We start from the raw sequence: 20,401 nt of genomic DNA, 5'->3' as shown, positions 1-20,401 counted from the left end.
TTGGCCTACAGCTGAGCGTGACATCACAGACAAATTCCCATTTGAAATGTGCTGCTGAAGCGTCAGATAGGTGAGCGGGTTCCAGGCTGCCACTCGCCTTCACAGGTGTCCAGAGTCACTGCAGGCTTCATTATCTCTGAGCAAACAGCCCTGCTGACTTAGTCTAATATATGCAAACGCTAGCACGGTGGCACCCCTGACAACAGCTGATAATGGCGGTTCAGCTTGGTTGTGTCATTTACACAGGCCCCCTCTGGCTGTGGAAGAGCCCGTACGCTTACCGCACTTCATGGCAGATATGCTACAGTAAAAATAAACTAAAAACAGTCGTCCCCACTGAGAGGCTTGTGTTGACGTCAAAGATTAATTTATTCACAGGAGCAACCGTGCAAACCACACGTTTGGCCACAGACCTGATCCGCCTCGATTTACAGCAGTCTGACAAGCAAAGAGCAAGAAGTAGTCCAGCGTCCACATCCTGCAGTCGCAGGTGCATGAAAAGGGCTGCAACTATTATTTCTCTTGTGATTTTGGCGGCCCCTCGAGACAGAAGTGCTCGTGCTTTCAGGGTCCCTCTTATTCTACTGCAGCAGGGTCTGACGGTCCGCCCCGCTCAGGCCCGGTCCTGGTTCTCCTGTGTCCCCAGCAATCCGGCCTAGTCTCTCCAGCAGCGTGGTGTCGGTGTGGGCTGCTGGAGTCTGAGTTGAAGGGATTTTGGTGCACCTGCATGCTTTTGTCTGATTTTGTGCAAAAGCCAGCATTACCAATGACAAGCATAAAAAATAATTATATAGAAATAACCAATCGGGTCTCCTTTATTATGTGCTTCTCCATTGCTGTTCAGAACAGCTGTCTGGAGCTGGAAACCAGACTGGATCAAAACATGTGTATAGTAGATCCGCCTTAAACTAAAACAATGAGCTGAAAGAAGCAACTCGGCTCTGCAGAGCTGAGCGTACCTGCACTATTGCTGGTTCACGTTGTCGGCCTGTTAGACTATCAGGCGTTGAATATTGGAGCGTGATGGTTTCCAGCCACCATTCACATTCATGTTTTGCTTCTTGGCATAAATAGTCCTTTGCTGATTTGTCGTTAAGAAGTTGGCTGCAGATCTTTAGCTAAAAGTGGTAAAGTGACTGATTTAGTAAATGACACAGAAAGCACGGAGCCCAACCACCATGTTGGTGCGCCATCGTTAATCTGCAGTGAAGGGAGGGAGGCCTGGGAACCAGAACCAGATCTGTTCAGGGCAGCCTGTCACACCAGGGAAGCAGCAGCCTGTCAGACTTTATGGAGGGCAAGACGTCCTTGTTGATTATGCTTTGCTCATATCAACAATGAAGGGCGTAGTGTAACATAAAGGAATGCTTTGTCTGTTTTTATCTTGTGCTCACACAGCAGTATTCTGCTGTTGATAAAGAAAAACGTGGTGTTGAAATATAATTTGGGGAGTTTCCTAAAGCTGCACCCGGCCTTTTTTTGTCTGGCAAATCCCTGGAAAACAGCAGTTCAAGGAAGTTAATATCAAATAAAGCCAACCTGAGATTTAAACTTCCTGACGAGGCGGTGAGCGCCTCTGGAGGCTCAGCGCCGCACAACCAGGAGGATTAGCATTCCGCCACACAGTGCGACAGACACACAGTGTCTGTCGCACTGCCAGAGGGAAGACTCGCGCTTAATTTCCCAGGATGCACAGGAAGTGTCTGTGAGCGGCTCCTCGATGGCCTGGATCACACCAGATCTGAATCTAACAAGAACGCGATTGTTTTAGAGCGGACCTCTTGTTCGGATTGGAACATCTGTGTTCGCTTTTAGAAATAAGGTTTATTCCACTCATAAAAGAAATCTATATTTGTGTATTTGGAGTGCCCCAGGTGACAATCTGCTTTTCTGTTGCAAGAAGTGACTCAAAATGCTCTTGGGTTTGCATAGGACGGATCCAGGCGCATTGCTTTGGTGTTTGTTGTCCATGAGTTTCAGTTGACAGGTCAGTTTCCTTGTATACAGTGCAATAAGTGTAACAGGAAAGCGACAGGAGGATATTTGTGCTTCTACCAGAGATGTAAATTCTATCTGTAAAGGTTTGAATTGTCTTAATTGTTCTTATTTCCTACTTTGATGTGCTGTGGTCCTACAGACAAAGTGAACACTTCTAAAAGGCCAGCAACATGCATTAAAGATGCATGTAATAGTGTGATTGAGAATCTGCTCTGTCTCGTTAGCTTAGCTTCCTGCTATGTGTAACAGACGTTGTCATAAAGAAAAACAGCATTTAAAGCCGCACTTTTAGTAAAGTGGCATGAAAAGCTGCCTTTTTATATAAAATGGTAAAAAAAAAATTGATTTGTTTTTGTCAGAGCAAAGTTTAAAACATTTAACTGATTCATCGCATGATTTTTCTGCGATTAATGTCTAATAATCATTGTATTGCATTCATGGCGTGCATTTTATTTATTTATTTTTCATGTTTGATTGACCTCACACGGGCCGGCTAGGAGAGCCGTAAGATGCCCAGGTCTGAAGTTCGCCGTCTGGGAGAGCTTTCAAGTGCAGCACCTGTGTGCGGCAGCGATAAGCCCCTCCCACTGCAAAAAAAAATGCAGTTAACGCATGAGCACATAATTAACGCCATTAAGAATTGAGAAGTTAACGCGTTATCAACGCGTTAACTTGGCCAGCCCTAGTTTATGGGCAATTTCATCTTTCCATAAAGCAGAGCGGAGAGACACTTATGGGACGCTTCTGAAAGGCCTTGTTTGTGTCATAAAGCATAACTTATAGTCTGTCAGTGTTCACTCCGGTGCAGACACACCCAGTGGGTGTTATGCGGGGAAAAGCTTGCTAAATATACAAGTAAAGCTACTTATCTTATCTTGTTGATGGCATTGTTTTGTTGTTTATTTATCGTGCATTTATGCATTTGGGTCTGGGAGCTATAAATAACAGAATATGGATTATATTTTTGACCTGCACTGCCTGGTTGGACTGTTCTGGTCTGACTTGTGGGAGGTTGGCTGCCTTGCGATGCCACTACATATCCGGAGAATCATGTGTCCATCATGCAACGAGAAACATCAACCGGATCAGCCGACCTCACATCAACAGCTGGTGGATCTCCACCTTCATGGTCTGGACTTGAGTGACTGCTGACCCATCAAACCGCTCACACACAGTGATCCCTACAGTAGACTGCTGGCCCCAGGCCGTTTTCTTGTTCGTGTATGAGCTTTGAGGGCGTCACAGGGACACAGAGGAATAAAGAGGTTGTCATACTGTGTGTGTGAAAACAGAAATCCAGCTCATCCATTTAAACAACCTTTTATAACCCTAACCTTTTTTTTAAAGATGGCAGGAGGGGTCGTTTGAAAACATTGGGCCCAACTTTACTTGAAAGAAAGTTTTTCTCCTTAGTACAAAGAGAACCCTGTTGAGATCCTAGGACATCATTTGTGCCCATAAAATGAGGAGCTCTGCGGGGCCTGCACGGTGAGAGCTCTCTGTGTTCACGTCAGTGGGCTTCTTTACTTTCAAGTACATCTCTATTGTGGTGAATATGCAAGTGATTCCTTCTGGAAGTCATCGGCTCTCAGAAGGCTTCTTTCTCACGCAACTCTTGCAATATATGTACATTTTCCATCTTTCTCTCAACAACACCCTGTTACACTCAGTCCTTAGACGTACCTGCAGTACGACCACCTGCACGGTACAACGACCACCTGCAGTACAGCCAGCTGCACGGTCCAATGACAACCTGCGATTCGACCACTTCCTGGTACAACCACTTCCCCGGTCTGACCACCACCCTGGTACGAATACCTGCAGTACGACCACCTCCCTGATTCGACCACCTGCGGTATGGCCAACTGCTCTGTTCGACCACCTTAACGGTACAGCCACCTGCGGTACGGCCAACTGCCCGGTACGACCAAAAAGAAACCGTTATGACTCCGAGGGGCATTTGCTTTGCACAAAGGATTATGAAAGGAACACCCACAACCCTAGCATGCGTAATTAAAAAAGAAGAAGCATAATTTGGGAAATTGACAAAGGATATTTTAATTGCAAGTTCAAGAAGATGCCTAACTCAGAGCATGTGATCAGATCTCGTTAAGGGGACAGTTCACCCCAACATAAAAAAAGACGTTTTAACACTTGAGAGACATTGAGGCAGAGATGCAGTGAATCATCGCAGCAGGACGGACGCGTATGAGAACCGTCTGGTCGATGCAATGCTTACAGTTGTTATGTGATCTATGTCCAACGTTTGTATGTTCACTTCTGTTCGATTGTATAAAGAACTAACATCTAGTGCAACAACAACAACAATATTTTTGATAAACTTAACAACAACAGAATACCAAGAGAAATGTTTATGATACTACAGGAGGTGTCCTAGTATCAGAAAGCAATGGATAGGCTAAAGGTAAAATAACTTAAAGCTCAGCCATCAGCTGATCTACTATGTATTTCCAAAACTTTTTACAGTTCCTTCTCCCTGACTTGTCACTGTAAAACAATAACAACAGGTGTTAACTACATTATTGATGGCTGGGTTGAGACTGAGCGTCACGTTGACGTTTAAGTGACAGCGCCCTCTAGTAGCCCTATGAATGTTTTATTCTTCCATCTGGAGCTTGGGAGGAAATAGTGAAACGGATAATGTGGCAGTTAACTTTTTTCCTGTTTCCCTCATGCATTCAACAACAACATACACATAGACACATCTCACACACGCCAGAATACTAAGGTTCTCTTTATTCCCTATATTATTTTACACCATCTTAGCAAAGGAAACCAGCCATCCTGCAGAGGAACCTGGTTGCCCAGAAACAAGTTTAACTCACTTTTAAAAATAGTAAAAAAAACAAAAACACAATTAGCTTTCCCCTCAGCAGGCGTCTTGTGGGATGTGTGAAGAGCAGTTCAGAACAAGTTCTCTCTATGACGCTCGCTCTCTGCTCTAACAGCTGGAGCACAAAGAGAGAGACACCCTACGGTTGTACGCTTCAGCATATTGAAAGAATAGTTTTGTTATGGAATAGGAATATTTCGAGAAATTCTCTCACGTGTTTTTTTTACATCAATCTCATGTGTGTGTGTTTAGTAGACAGCTGGAGTCAGGAGTCACTTTGGAGTCACTTTGGAAATAATAATAAGAGCTCTGGCAATAATAATTCACTTAATGATTAGTTTATTCAGCAGAATATATATATATATATATATATATATATATATATATATATATATATATATATATATATATACATATATATATATATATATATATATATATATATATATACATATATATACACATACATATATATGTATACATATATATATATATATATATATATATATATATATATATATATTAGGGCTGGACGAAGTTGAAAAGAATCAACTGATTAACCGCGTCATTTTTCTGCGATTAATCGCATTATGCGCCAAATTCAATAATGAAGTAATAATGAAGACAAATTGAGTTTGTCTGCTGGCTACATGTCTTTCGAGGACATGACTTCAGACGACATGTCTTTTGAGCACATGACTTCAGAGGACATGTATTCAGCATTTTAGCAGAGAATATTGCTGAACTCACGGCTTCATAACATCTGTGGACACACCAATGGGTTGCGTCACCATGACTATGTCCTCTTCTCATATACAGGCTGTGGTGCCAGCACAGAGAGGAGTGGGCAGTTTGATGGAGACACACAGTAACACAGTCGGTGTGTGGAGGTTCGGGTGGTGCGTCGGTGGATGGAGCGTGACCAGCATCATCCTTTCTGACCGACAGGGTTTTGACCTGCAGGCCCACTGATTCATGCCATGCAGCTGAGCAGCATAGATGTCGAGGATTTACATATTTACAAAATATTAAATCGAAATTTGTGATGAACAGTGAAAAGTGTCCTGCGTTTCCACCTTGAAGCAATATTAGTGGGTATGACTGTTATCAAAGTGAGTCTTAAGGCTCAAGTCCCAAAATGTGGAGAACCAACAGCCTTCTCACAGGAGCTTTTCTACTCTGCAGCTCTGCACTGTTGTGTCTATCTTCTGGCAGATTATGGGTGAAAGGGTCACTGATAGCTGGAATACAGCGAGCTGCTCAAGTCACAAAAGTGTAATAGTTTGTAATGCTTGTTCGGCAGCGGACTTCATTCTATCCTGATAAGATGTGGGGAACCTGGTCGTATCTGGTAATTGCTTCTTCACTTCAAACCCAGCCTTTTCCGCAGGAAGCTATTGTTTACCGGGGACGTGTTCTTTTAGCTGTGTATGTTCTGAAAAAGCCCATAAACTCTAAAGTGCAGCACAGAATGGCTGGACGCAGCGGTGTGTTGCATAGTGAAGTTTGCCCACCAAACAGAGACAAAATAACCGAGGCATACAGCCTGTACCACATGGCTATTGCATTAAAGAACACTGTGTATAAAGTATACTGAGTAAAGCTCTTTTGCCACGTAAATTATTCCTTGATTGAATTTACCATCATTATCATTTACACAACCTGTCGCTCTATCTATTGACTGATTCAATGAATTGCCACAAGAAAATTATCCAGATTTGTGTCAGAACAGAAGAAATGTTGTCTCTCATCTCAGACACCTGCTTATGTGTCACCTGTTCGTGTGGAGAAAGCTAACTGCGTTCATCTCTGCGTTTCATGCGTTTTCATGCTCTCCAAAAGTGCAGGTTGACATCTGCACAAGTTAAGTCCGAACGACAGTCCAAAACCTAAATACATCCTGTTTACTACAGAGTAAGAAGAGAAGAAGCAGCACATACATTCATGGTCTTTACTGAATGAACGTCATGCTGTATTTAAGCAGACTTAAATTAGAGGTGCAGACCATGAACTCATGTTTACACAAAAGAATGCAAGTTAAAAGCACTTCAGCATTGGCTTCACTTTTCAGACCGGAGGTTGCATCTTGGGGGCTACTCCTGCTCTGTGATGGCGGGCACGGTCTGTGATAAGCAGTGGAGACGGTGTCATGAAGGCTTTACTGAAAAGGAGATTTCTGAGACTTTGACTACCAGCCATCCAGTGGAGGCGACCCTCTGCTGCAGCTCTGTCACTACTATTCCTTCTTTTCATAGTTTTGTCTACTTTACACTTTTGTAAATGTCAACATCTTTACGTAAGCTGTTTGCCTCGCTGCAACAGGTGTGGAGGCTGTTACAGTTTGTACATCTTATCTCCTCTATCTTTTGTGAGTTGGTGTTGGCAGGATGTATGAGAAATAAACTACAAAGTACTAAACCTGAAGAGAGAAAAGTCTTCCTGAGTGAACTGAGCTGTTCTCCTTCCAGCAGCTGTGAAACAGCATGTGCTCTGGTCATTAGAGGAGGAAGACAGGATGACATGCAGCAAAGGGCCCTGAGCAGACTGTATTCTTTTACACCTATTTGTTATTATTGACTACTCTCTGTAAGCCAGATTGCCCCTTTGGGACGTTAAACCTTTAAAGCTTTACTCTTTCTGCTCCGACCTCCAATAACAACAGTCTCGACCGGCACTGGGAAACACAAGCACCAGGAGCTGACCGGTCACAGTTCTTGTTGCCCGTAGCCTTGAAGTTTTTTAGGAGCTTCGTGGATACATGCATCCTCGGCCAGGTCTCTTGTCTTTGAATCTTGACTCTTGTGTGCAGCTGAAGCTGCTGTACATCCTCCTGGATCCGTAATTCATATTTACTATCCATCTATCATTCAGTCATCCTGATTGTCCACACTGTCATTTTACTATCTCTCCATTGCTGTCCCAAGGCTCAAAGGACTGAGGATCTCAATCGTGACACAGATGGTCAAGCTCCCTGTGGCGCATCCTGAAGACCACAAAGCCTGAGACAACTCCATCCGCTGTACTGATGAACAGGCAGGAGTTCAGGTGGACGGGTGCAACATGCACATCTATGGAATGAGCCGACATTGACACTTGTTTAGGGCTTTTGTAAGAAGAAATGCACAAAAAAGACTTCATGACATTATATGAACAGTTGAGGATGCTTTGATCATAGTTGTCATGCGTAGAAACAAATAAGGTTAAACATGTAAGAATGATTGTCTCTAAGGATGGGGTCGGCTCGTCTGACCACTGAAAACCTTTGCACGTCTCGGTCGGTAGAAAAAAAGGACGACCTCCTCCCGTGTGTTTTTTTATTTGCTTGGACTTTTCAAACAGAGCTTATAAATGAGCAGCAAGGGGACAAGAACACAACAGTGTGTCGTTGTTGTTTGTGTGGAAGAACTGAAGTAACATTTCCGCTGCGACCCCAGAGGGGGCTCCAGGGCCGAGTTGACAGAATGATCTCGAGCCAGTGAACTGTGTTGGGCATGCCATCTATTGGCACTGCCACTTCGCTTCTCAAGATGAAGTAAATAAGTGCATTGTGACGCCGCGGAGCCGCTCGGCACATTTGATGGCCCACACATCTCTGTGAGGCGCTCGTGTTCGGGCATGTTCATCAAACACTCGGCTGATTACTCTCACAACAGGCCTGCTTATGGGCAAGAGGAGGACATTCACTTTTAAAACAGGCGGCGTCTCCTTTCTCTTTGCATGTGAAATGAGATGAGCATCTAGCTGACGGCTCGACAGTCTGTTGGCTGTGTGCTGCATTTGCCTGAGGGCCAGCAGGGCCAGCAGGGCCAGCCTGCCCGGGCGCTGAAGCAAAATGAACACAGCCATAGTTGGTCCGCTGCCGTGCACAGCTGTAAATTACACGTGTCACCGCGTCCTCCAGCGGACCAAGGTGTCGCTGTCCGTGGCTTTATGGTTCAGCTGCAGCTTCCAGCAGGTGGGCCACCTCCGTCCATCAGCTGACCACCACACAGCAAGTGAATTTATGTCAAGTTATAAAGAAATACAGGATAACTGTACAGCGTCCATCCAGAATTGAATTACAATACGGCTTTTTGGCTGAGTTCAATTGCGTGTCGTGTCTGAATGCAATGACGGCACAAAGCCGTGCGAGACAAAAGCCTAAATATTAAAGGTCTCATCATAATCAAAATTGAGCTTCAAATGACTTTGAAGAAATTGAGTCTTGAGTTTTCCTTCAAGACTAAAACTGATCACATGGCGTTCTTCCTCTTGAAGAAGAGCAGTGGGTGTCTTCAAGCTTTTTAAATGATTTGATAAGAAATCTTTCCATCTATTTTCTGCTGCATATCCGGGGTTGCCAGCCAGCTGAGGAAGATAATCCAAACGTTTCTCTGCCCAACAGATTTAATTCAATTCAATTCAGTTTATATTATACAGCCTAAAATCACAAATACCAAATTATCCTCAGAGGGCTTTACAATCTGTACACATAACATCCCTGTCCCAGGACCTCACAGGAAAAACTCCACAAATAAAGATAATAAAAACCCTTTCACAAGAAAAAAAAAGGGAAGAAACCTTCAGGAGAGCAACAGATAAAACATGAATAATAAAATTATTCATGTAATGAGTAGTAGGCATGACCACGATCCAAAAGGAATGAGAGAGGAGGGGCATCAGCAGGGCCATGGCAGGGAGCAGGACCGTTTCCAGACAGCTACAATCCATCATTTAAGCTACCACTATTGATTAGTGCTAAACTGTTCAATCTTTCTCTCCCAGAAGACCTGCTGTCCCAAAGCCTAGTTTTACAAGACTTACTTCCAGATTCTTGTTACTCTCTCCATCACGTACCCCGGGTTCTGTGAGTGGCACTATGTTGCCACTGCTTATGCTTTTCTCCCACAATTTTATTGTAGAAGAAGAAAAAGTCCACCAAGCTTGGAGTCCGTGCTACGTGCTTGTGTTTTCACTTGTTTCATTTGGCTTGCTAGTCGTTAATTTGACTAATCTCAATTTACTTTAGTGGCGACCTGTTGTTTTTGTTATTAGCAGCAGGTTGCCAGTAACTAATTCGTAACTGGTTTTAGTCCCTGCTTTCTTACTAAGCAGTCGCTTTTCCTGCTTTGCTCTCGCCTCGGTTTCTGCTAATACCTTCTGATATTCTTCTTTGAGAATCTTTCAGCAGCAGTTCCCGGACACTTGAAAATCACTGGGACACTATTTCTCTGTAGACTTAGCTGACTATTGCCCTAATTCTGCTGGTTTAAAGATACGTTGCTATAGGCTACTTAGCAGCTAAGCTAAAGCGAAGGAGCATCAAGACCCTTTCCATGGACAGCTACTACAAACTCCTGCAGAAGATTGCAGTTTCGGAAACAAAAATCTACCGTCTAAAAGTAGTGGACTCAAAATCCTATACAAACGCAAGCATGTTTTTAACCAAGATAACAGCTGTTCTTATTGAATCAACACCTCCCAACTTTAGTTTCATGAGTGAAACAAGAGAACTGCTGTCTCTTATTTGTATTGATTTTGTTGTCATTGTTGCTGATTTTAATATCCATGTTGATAATCCCCAGGACAGAGGGTCTATAGAGCTATGTGGTGTCCTTGATGTCTATGATCTGACTCAGCATGTAACAGGTCCCACCCACAACAAGAGACACACTCTAGACCTAATCCTCACCAAGGGCAGTTAGTCATGCGAATATATTCCTACACATTTTCCGTTTAGAAACTCCCTACCTTTCTGTGCAAAAATGTCAAGCATTTTTTGTAGATATCCTTCCGACTCCGCAGCGGACGCTGTGACACGACTACAGTGCTTTTGCCGGGTATATTGGCTTGCAGTGGCCCCCTTCCCTATGTTGGAGATGTTGGACAATTGTTTGCATGTAGTTTTGCTCTTTGTATTCCTTCACTAACACAACCTTATAGGATCATCAAGCTGGTCCTCGTAAAACTTGTATTTACCCAATATGATTGCCACACTTCAGAAATATTTAGCTTTTTCTGTTACCAGCATCAAGTTGCCAGTTACTCAGTCAGCTATTCTCCTCTCACATCAGTAACTTCCTGCTGTTTTCATTACCCGCAAACTGGTTGCCAGATATTCACTTGTTACTGATATCGACTGTCCCCATCATCTCAGCAACCTTGGCCGGTTTCCATTACACAGGGGTGCCAGTGCCTTTTCTTTTCTAGCTATTCTGACCTCATCATCCCCTTCATCATGCAGACAGACACCAGGGATGTCACAAACTGTTCCAATCCAACCAGTAGATAATTACATATTTCACTGGATAAGTGGAAACATTGACCCTGATGGTAGAACACACAGTAAAACTTTTTCCATGTTCATTTATACATGATTATAGAACAGTATCAAACAGCTTTTTGATCTCTGAATCATTGCCAGTCTCTGTCATTTGAGGAATGCTACTTTCACAGGTTTGGCTGCTAAATTTGAACATTTTCTGCTGAACTTGGCCTCTCGTTCTACTAGTACTAGGTACTAGTGGAAAACGACTCAACTCATTCTTCACTCTTTCATTTTCACTACGAAGTTGTTGACAGCAATACTTTTGATGAAGACCCTTGAATGAAAGCAGTGAAACAGAAGTTAGGATCACATTGTCAGGTATCCTGACTTCCTTTGAAGCAACTCAGATAGGATATTTGGCTAGCTCCAATTTTCTTCGGATGAAAGGATAAAAGGATTAGTGTAAAAGCTTGAACACAATGTTTCACTATAGCAGTAACATACAGTATATACTCATGGTTTGCATTTTCAAGAGAAACTAAATAAAGTAACTTTATTTAACATAATGAGAGGCTTTCAAACTGCAAGAAGACAAAGTAGGTCATTTGTTTTTCTACCCTCTCTGCTCTAGGCAACTTAAACATAATGCACATTTGTATGATTATGTTTAGGTCACAGCACATCACAGCAACATAGAATATCAAACACACTGAGACAATGTGCAAATAATAGACATTATAAAAGGGCATATCAACTCAATTAACAACAGCCATTAAAAATCCAAGAGCATAGAAATTCCAAATTACCAAGAAAACATTAAAACAGGTATCAAATAAAAGCCAACAAGTTGCAGTATAGTGTAGGAAATGATTGAATAAAAGGCAGTGACAGAAAGACAAACCTACTGCCCAGTGTTCTTAATACTGTCTTCTGACTGTTGCGTGAAGATTATTTCTTTGTCCCTCTCAAGCAGCACGAGGCTGTCAGGTCATTCTGACCCAGCTATGATGTTTCTGTCAGCCACAAGGCAGGTTATTTCAGTCAGTGTTAGGAAGAGAAATGTCGCTGCAGCCGATGAAAGATTCTGAAATGCAGCTCACATTAAATACTTCTGTCTCTCTCGTAGCAGCCTGCAGTTATGAAAAGTGAAGTCTTTGCTTCATCTGGGAGTTTTTTGTGTTTTCATCTTAAAACTTTAACTTATTCACAGTGTTTTTTTTGTGTTTTTCCTTCAGAACATCAGTCCACAAACCAATGGGTGAGGTCACTAAGACTACGTCCACTTCTTATACACTTTCTCCTGAGCCACTCTCCTGCCGCTGTCAGTGAGACAACACTTCATTCCTAAAAGTCCGAACCATAACAGTAGGGCATCTCCTGGACACTGCAGTTTTAATAGAAATGAAACCTTGTGATTTAGAAGAAAATGCATTTTCTTTTCTTATCCTTTCCTTTCTTTTCTTGTAATTGTTGTCCACACATTAGAAAATGTGTACTAATCCACCGTGGTATTGTCCTAAAAGAACACATTATTCCTTGTGTGCTGCCTCGGCTCAGGATCAAAGGGGTTAAATAACATTGTGATTTGAGCTTTTAGCTCTGGAGCACACTCAGCTGCTCCAAACACTCATCACTGCATTCTTCAGTGTATGGCTGTCACCTTATTGTTCCATTTCCTCCTGTGACAGCACTCCTGCTGCAACTTAAAGGCAGCACACTCTCATCTGCTCCCTGTCTCTCTTTCTGATTTCCTTCACATGACTCAGCAGCAGAGACAGCCATGACACCACTCGCTGCTGGTATCCAGACGCTCCACTTAAAAGGACCGTGACTGCTTGTTCGACCCGCCCACAAATACCACCTCACTTTTAATCTTTTATTGTTATGCACAATAATATACTTAAGTATGACATACTATGACATACTTTACAAAATAATATACTACGACATTTGGTCTGCTTTTTGGTTACGACATACTGAGTCTTTTTTTTACCACAACATCTTTTTTTTTTCTTAGGACACTGCAGGAGCATTTTTATGGCATAGCGGCGCATGAACAAACATGTTCATTCACCAATTCACACACTGATGGGAGGAGCTACCGTGAAGGTACCACCTCTCCATCAGCACTAACTAACATTCACACCCATTCATACAACATGAGGCACAGCCTACGGGATAAATTATGATTAAAAAAAATAACCTATATATTATGATATATTATATATGATATGTATATTTTCTCAGTAGAATTACACTCTTACGAACTGATTTTTTGCTTTTCTATGGAATGAGTGCACAAGAGTGGCAAAACCATTAAGTGCAAATTAACCTTGTTATGTTGACAGTTCTTCATAAACTTTCTTAATGTGTAGCTTGTTTGAGGCTGCGTTTTAATATGACTATTGAGGGAATACTTCCTCATTGTATCGGCCAATCACTTACAAATTCCAAACAGTCAAAACCAGTTTCTTCCACAACACACCCTGCAAACTGCCTGCCACCCATCACACTGGGCTTACTCTCACTTAAGGAGTCGGCTATGGATTTTCAGAAGCAGGTAAGAATTAATCACAATAAAGTAGCCCTGAATTTTCTCTTAATGGAACAGTGACAACGGAAGTATTTTGACTATGATCAGCCATTATAATGTTGTAGCATGATCGGTATGCGTCTGACTTTGTTATTCTGTAGGCAATGTAAAGTTAGTCACCGTACTGTAACAGAATGTGCAAATACACTAATGTGACTTTCCAATGGAACTGAGATTAATAGAGAAATATATAAAGAAAACTTTATGAAATTCCGATTCTGCATTTTTGTACTACTCAGAATCGACCTCCGTTGAACGAGGTGTCATTAAACTGTCAGAACATGACTTACCAACAAACACGAGTGATTAGTTTGACATATAATGAGTGACAATAACCAGAATTTACTATTACTATGGAACTTTGGACAGCAACTCTCGCTGAACTCAGCGCAATCCAGTTAAACCTGCTTTCGGGTGGGGCGGTATGGAGCGGGGAGGAGAGCTGTCTGAAGTGATTCCTGTCTTATATTTACTGTCGTGTTTTTGTAATGATTGCAGGTTGAAGAAGTCATATCCACTGCCACATTTGGAGACTTGATAGAATTTGCCTACCCCATTGGATATTCACACTGGGGAGTTTATGATGAAGATGGATATGTAATCCATTTTGCTGTTGCAGGTGAGGACAACATCATTACCCAGCCTAGTTTTGTGTTTGTGTGTTTATTTTTGATAGAAATGAAGAAATACAGTCTGAGACAATATCACCTTCTTCATGTGGCCTCAGGGACGAGGGCCCTGGGCTTTCACCTGGTGGGAATCTACCACAGGGTTAGGATTTAGATTTATATGGTAGCACTCGTTTAATAATTGATAAGCTTTAACCTGTATAAACTGCGTTAGTCTTTATATCATTTAATAATATAGACATCTGGAATTTTAAATGTTAATAGATTAATAAGAAATATAATTCTAAAGCATAAACCCTAAAGTCAGACAAGCCTGAAGTCAGAGTAGAGAACCCCGAGGTCATAGAACCCTGAGGTCATAGAACCCTGAGGTCATAGAACCCTGAGGTCATAGCATAGAACCCTGAGGTCATAGCATAGAACCCTGAGGTCATAGCATAGAACCCTGAGGTCATAGCATAGAACCCTGAGGTCATAGAACCCTGAGGTCATAGCATAGAACCCTGAGGTCATAGCATAGAACCCTGAGGTCATAGAACCCTGAGGTCATAGCATAGAACCCTGAGGTCATAGCATAGAACCCTGAGGTCATAGAACCCTGAGGTCATAGCATAGAACCCTGAGGTCAGAGCATAGAACCCTGAGGTCATAGAACCCTGAGGTCAGAGCATAGAACCCTGAGGTTCACACATTCACACACCGCAGACACCAGTTTGGTGCAGCGTGTATTATCAGTGGTATGAAAGCTAAAGGATGAATATTTCTAGATGGAAATGTAAATTAATGCAAATCCCGTAAATAAACTCTCTTTCCTTTTTTTAGATGAGAAGCAGCTGATGAACAACATACGTACGTACCTACAGAAAATCTTTCCGGTTTGTGGCGACCTTCTTCTTGGGGAGACCAGAATCCGCAGAGTGCCCCTTGGTGAGGTGAATGTGCCCAAAGGTGCCATCGTCTCCATTGGCAACGACCGCCACAGCTTGACACCCTCAGCATCCGAGCAGATGAGAGTACGACGTGACGCCCTTCTGGATCGGGACTTCCAATATAAACTTTTCACTCTCAACTGCGAGCACTTTGCCACTTTTGTACGTTATGGAAAAGCAGTGTGCAACCAGGTATGAATTTAGCAGAGCAAAAATGATTCTCTCGCAGTGTTATTGATGTTAATGAGTCTTTATTGACTCTGCCCGAACCAATAATGTTGTTATGAAAGCGCCATGTGAGCTCAGGAAGTGTGATCACTTCCCTGTTCATATTAAGCAGGAAGCTGCATTTTGACCAAATCAGACCAACCAAACTGTCAAATTTTTGTCATTGTTTTGTTTACGAAAAGATATTTTCAAATGCATCTGGATGATACATGCAAATAATTTAGTCGTCCCATTAAATAATGCTCCCACGATCAATGAAATGTTCATGGGAGCATTTTCTCCTTTTGTCTCAGCTCAGGGACATATAGTGAAATAAAAGCTAAATGAAATCAATTTACACAACTCTTTCCCTCAGTTCACCCTCATTCATCCACCTGCTTGCACCAATTTGAACAACATAACACATTAAATATATCAAATTGGTGTGAGTGATATTACAGAGAGATGTGAGTCTGGTACTACAAGTAAATAAATAAATGCTATTGGTTGAGCGTCGCCTTAAAGTAGCAGTGTATAAGAGTTTGTGGTGAATTGCAAAAACACAAATAGCCCTGTTTACAGACGGTGTCTGGTTTGTTCGTTCTGGACTCCTGTAGGAACATGCCGCCACATGGTGGACCGGCTCTCTATGTTTCATTTCCAGGACCTTGCTGACCATTTATTGACACTGATTGTGTTGTTCCGTCTATAGATTCCTGCAAGACTGAAGAATAAAGAGTGTGAGGCGGCAACTGCATTCTTCAACAACGTTGTCAGCCCTAAAGGAACTGTGCAAGACGATGAAGCTGTGCAAGATGACGCAACTGTGCAAGACCAATTTAATGAGACCTCTGACTTCTTTAATTCGAGTAGAAGTGTGTGGTAGGAAAATGCATTCTAGGCAAATGAAGTGAACAATGGTGTAAATCATAAATGTTCCGACAATGTTAATACAATTAAAGAAATATACTCATCAATCACAAAGTCTGGAACTTCAATGGGTCTGTTGTCTGTATTGCATGTCTGTATGTTAATGAGAGGAAGTGCTTAAGAGGTGTAAGTGTAACGCAAAGTGTAGCTCAAGGTCACAGCATGAAGTGTAGAGTGTTGTACATTGAGATAAGAGCTGCTGTACTGGTGGTGGTGATGTGCCGGTAAGGCTTTACAATGAGGATGTATCAATTAGCATTATTTACATCATTAATAACCCTTAACTAACAGTTAATTAACAGTATCTAATTGTGGCTAGTAAGCATTTAATAATGGTGTTCATGTTGACCAAGGTATCCGTTCATACATTATGTTCATACATAGTTTGATAACATGCGATTCACAATAGTGCTATACACAATAGTTAATGTGGTTATACACATTAACTGTAATACAATAATAAGCATTATGTAACTGTAAAAAAAAGTATCTTTTTAGCATGTATTGAGGGTTTACTTGAACCCACTAACTAAGATTATTAAATGGTTATTAAATATGTTAATCAGAATTGTGTCATCAAGTTCACATCCAAGCCATTTCATTTATTCTCTGCATTAGTCTCTGCATTTTACCCATCCTTAGTAATAAAGGAGCTTTGTGCTGCTGTAAGGCACTGGGGCTTCGGTGTCTTGCTCAAGGGCACTTCAACATGAAACTATGGGGAGAAAACAGGGATCCAACCGGCCTCCATGGTAATCTTTTTTGCCAAATATGATGTTTGTTTGCACATATATAACTTTATTTGCATTGTTTTAACAAAGTGATCTGGTTTACTTGAAAGGGATTAAAATTTTCTTTAATCTATTAATTAAAAAACACGGATGGAGGAGTCTCAAAGAGTTGGACCATTGTGTTCCAATGTTGTTGGGGTGGTGGGGCCTGAACATTTTGCTTCCTCCAAAGTGGGGCGTGACAGAAAAAGTTTGAGAACCACTGAGTTAAAGGAACATTGTGTGAGATGTAGTGGCCTTCAGTGGTGAGGTTGTAGATTGCAGAATAACATACTCTCCTCTTTTTCTACTGCGGTGCCTTTCTTCAGGAATATAGATCGCAAGAGGATTGTACGAGGAGCTACTCTTCTACGCTTCTTTCCCACAAATAAAGACTTCAGATAAAAACATGTTCACTATTTTAAAAACAAATAAATTATAAACCAAATTGAGTTTATGGTAAATAGTAAATGCACTCATTCACAATGTCTTGCATTATGACGCGTTGACGAGAACGGCCAACCTTTTGATTGAACGATGACCTACTATCATATGTTTTTTAGGTTTTAAGTTTTAAAAGTTTACAAAGACATAGTTTATCACATATTATGACAATCAATATTATGACATTTATTTGGATACTTTACTATGACAATAATATAACATTTCTAATAACATACTAAACTACAACATTTTTTATTTGCTTTTTATGGCTTACTATAAACTATGACAGTTTTTTAAGGACACACTCAACTATGAAATTTTCAGGTTTTTTGACATACATTATGACTGTTTTTGTGGTACTCTATACAATGGCATATTTTATAAAATACTATATTATAGTATTTTTTATATTTTATTATATATATATTATGAAAATTGAATTGCATATTATATAATGACATATGTTGTTACTTTTACATGGGATACTATATGGAAATGTCAATATACTATCCTGTAAAAGTTTTCTGACATTTTTTGGCATACTTTTCTATGGCATACTTTTCATATTTCGTAACGTACTCATGTCATCTTATGCTATTCTAATGGAAATGTATGAAATTCTTCTGGCATACTACATATTACATGTTTTATGGCATACTATAATATGAAATGATTTCAAAACTTTTTAATGCATATTATACTATTATATACTTTTTAATATTTTATGAAATACTATAATTTTTTTTTCTGACAGTGTTAGTGCATATTTAATCATGATACTTTACCACTTTTTCATAACATAATATGACATTTGTATGTTATTTGTATTTATACAATACAAATTTGTATGTGATTTTTGTGGCATACATCACTGTGAAACCTTTTACAAAATGGCGGTGAATTGCAGAGCAACGCGGTCCCTCGACGCAGAACTTCGAATGCTCAATGACGGCGTCACGTCGACAGCATAGGTACGGCGTTGACTTGACGCAGAACCATAAACTAAGCTTTAGTCTCTTTTGTTCAAAATATGTCACTGTTGTCATCTAAAGAGAACAGACATGCGAGAGGTGAGGGTTTGAAAGCATGATGATTCTGTGTTCATTACAGGTCGCTTGTACACTAGGTTACAGAGAGGACAGCTGTCATCTCCATGGTTTTGCATTAACAAGAAACCATTATGCAAAGTCAAAGTTGAAACTGAGTGCAGCGGGGGAGGTCCCAGTGGGCTCTGCTCAGCTTCTTCAGAGCAGGAACCAACACAAAGGGAACTCTGGTCATGTGTCAAGGCACTGAGAGGCTCTCTGCTCCATTCAAATCATTCATATTCTAGGAAACCTGAGGTGGTGAAAGGGAAGCCATCGGTTACACACTAGGGAACAGAGGAAGGCTGGGAAAGCAGGGAAACTGTAAAACACTGGAAAGATATGCCAGTAAATGCAACTTGAATCCCCAACTGAAATACAAAACAAGAAAACACACAAGCATGTGCAGCAATGAACATCAGTGTCCCAGCTGTGCTTTGATGTGCCCATCAAGCAGCAAAGCTTAGAAGAGGGCAGTACAAGGACGATGCAATGGAGGGACATTTTTAAAGATGAGATAATTAATCTTCATAATGTATTTAACTTACTGACTGCACTAATATCTCTTAGTAAAAGGAGGCAGAAGTGAATGTGTCCTTGTAGTTGCTCACACTCTGCAGCTCTCAAGATTACACAGCACAGCTCTCAGTTTTCTTTTCACTTGCCAACATGATTTTAAAAAGATGTCTTTTTAGACAGTCGCCTCAAAAGAATCAAACCAGTTCATTGTTCTATGACTGTGCCAAATAATTTGTTATGGGGCAAATTATTTATGATGATTAGTTATCACATCACTAAGACAAAAGGGTCATCTTTCCAGATTTCTCTCTGGATGAATTGCCTCAGAGCAGTATGCGTCTCAGTGTGTGAACGTGGAGAAGCATCCGGTTAATGTGAAGCCTCTCTGGGGACCCGGTCTGCTGTGTGCTGACTTTCATGTTGGAAAGTGTAACCTCTCCAGACCTCATTGTGCTGCTGGCAGCATCTGCTGTTCTCTTGTTTCAACCGACCCGAGGCCACACGCAACGTGGCCAAGTTTCATCATCACTGCAGTACATCTATAGCATCGCAGTTTCACATTATTTTACCTTCCTTATACTTTTGTGTGTCAGAAATGTCAGAACTCTGCTTGTGACATTGAAGCTAGGGTTCTTTTTTATGAAAGAAAAATATGATATGATGATTGATTATTGTACCAGTAATGTAATGTAAACTAAATGACTATTTGAATGCAATGACCTCAATAAAGTTATGTTTAGATGGTAACCGACAGATAACGTTGTTAACGTGTTTGCATCTTGACATCATGATTCTTTAATGCTGTGTGTGTCTGTGTTACTTGTTTTGCCCTAATCATCGTTTGGTTCTCTTATTTCGGTACATTTGTGTGTGTATGAAACCCTAATTAAACCCTCTGGGGTCTGAGGTCATTTTCTCGATTGTGTATAATTTCTTAAATTTAATTTTTAAAGTCACTTGCATACGATACATACCCATGTGTTTTAAAATCTAAAATTGCAGAACCATCTCAGCTCTCTCTATATCGAGGCACCATTGTCCTAAAGCACAAATGTAAAGTGATATTATGGCCCTAAAGCTGAAAATATATATATACTATTTTAGAAATTCTTCATATCTCTTGTAAAAACATACCTTTACTAATGTGGTCGAACTGTTTTGGTGCTAGAAATTGTTTTACCAAAAGGTCTTAGGTT

The 20,401-nt window shown here is 41.1% G+C and overlaps 1 protein-coding gene across 1 annotated transcript; it reads left to right on the top strand.

Annotated features, from left to right (window-relative positions):
• The first annotated feature begins 13,593 nt into the window (after window positions 1-13,593).
• Window positions 13,594-16,417, top strand: LOC137795665 (phospholipase A and acyltransferase 4-like). Its single transcript, XM_068593306.1, has 4 exons — window positions 13,594-13,659; window positions 14,191-14,311; window positions 15,144-15,442; window positions 16,170-16,417. The coding sequence occupies exons 1-4, from the start codon at window positions 13,642-13,644 to the stop codon at window positions 16,341-16,343; spliced, it is 612 nt and encodes a 203-aa protein (XP_068449407.1). The 5' UTR covers window positions 13,594-13,641; the 3' UTR covers window positions 16,344-16,417.
• The last annotated feature ends 3,984 nt before the right edge of the window (window positions 16,418-20,401 follow it).

The sequence above is a fragment of the Clinocottus analis genome, unplaced genomic scaffold (genome assembly GCF_023055335.1).
Source record: "Clinocottus analis isolate CAN_PGR_092001 unplaced genomic scaffold, fCliAna1.0.p SCAF_29, whole genome shotgun sequence".
Classification (NCBI taxonomy): domain Eukaryota; kingdom Metazoa; phylum Chordata; class Actinopteri; order Perciformes; family Cottidae; genus Clinocottus; species Clinocottus analis.
This window is presented reverse-complemented; position numbering and strand designations above follow the sequence as displayed.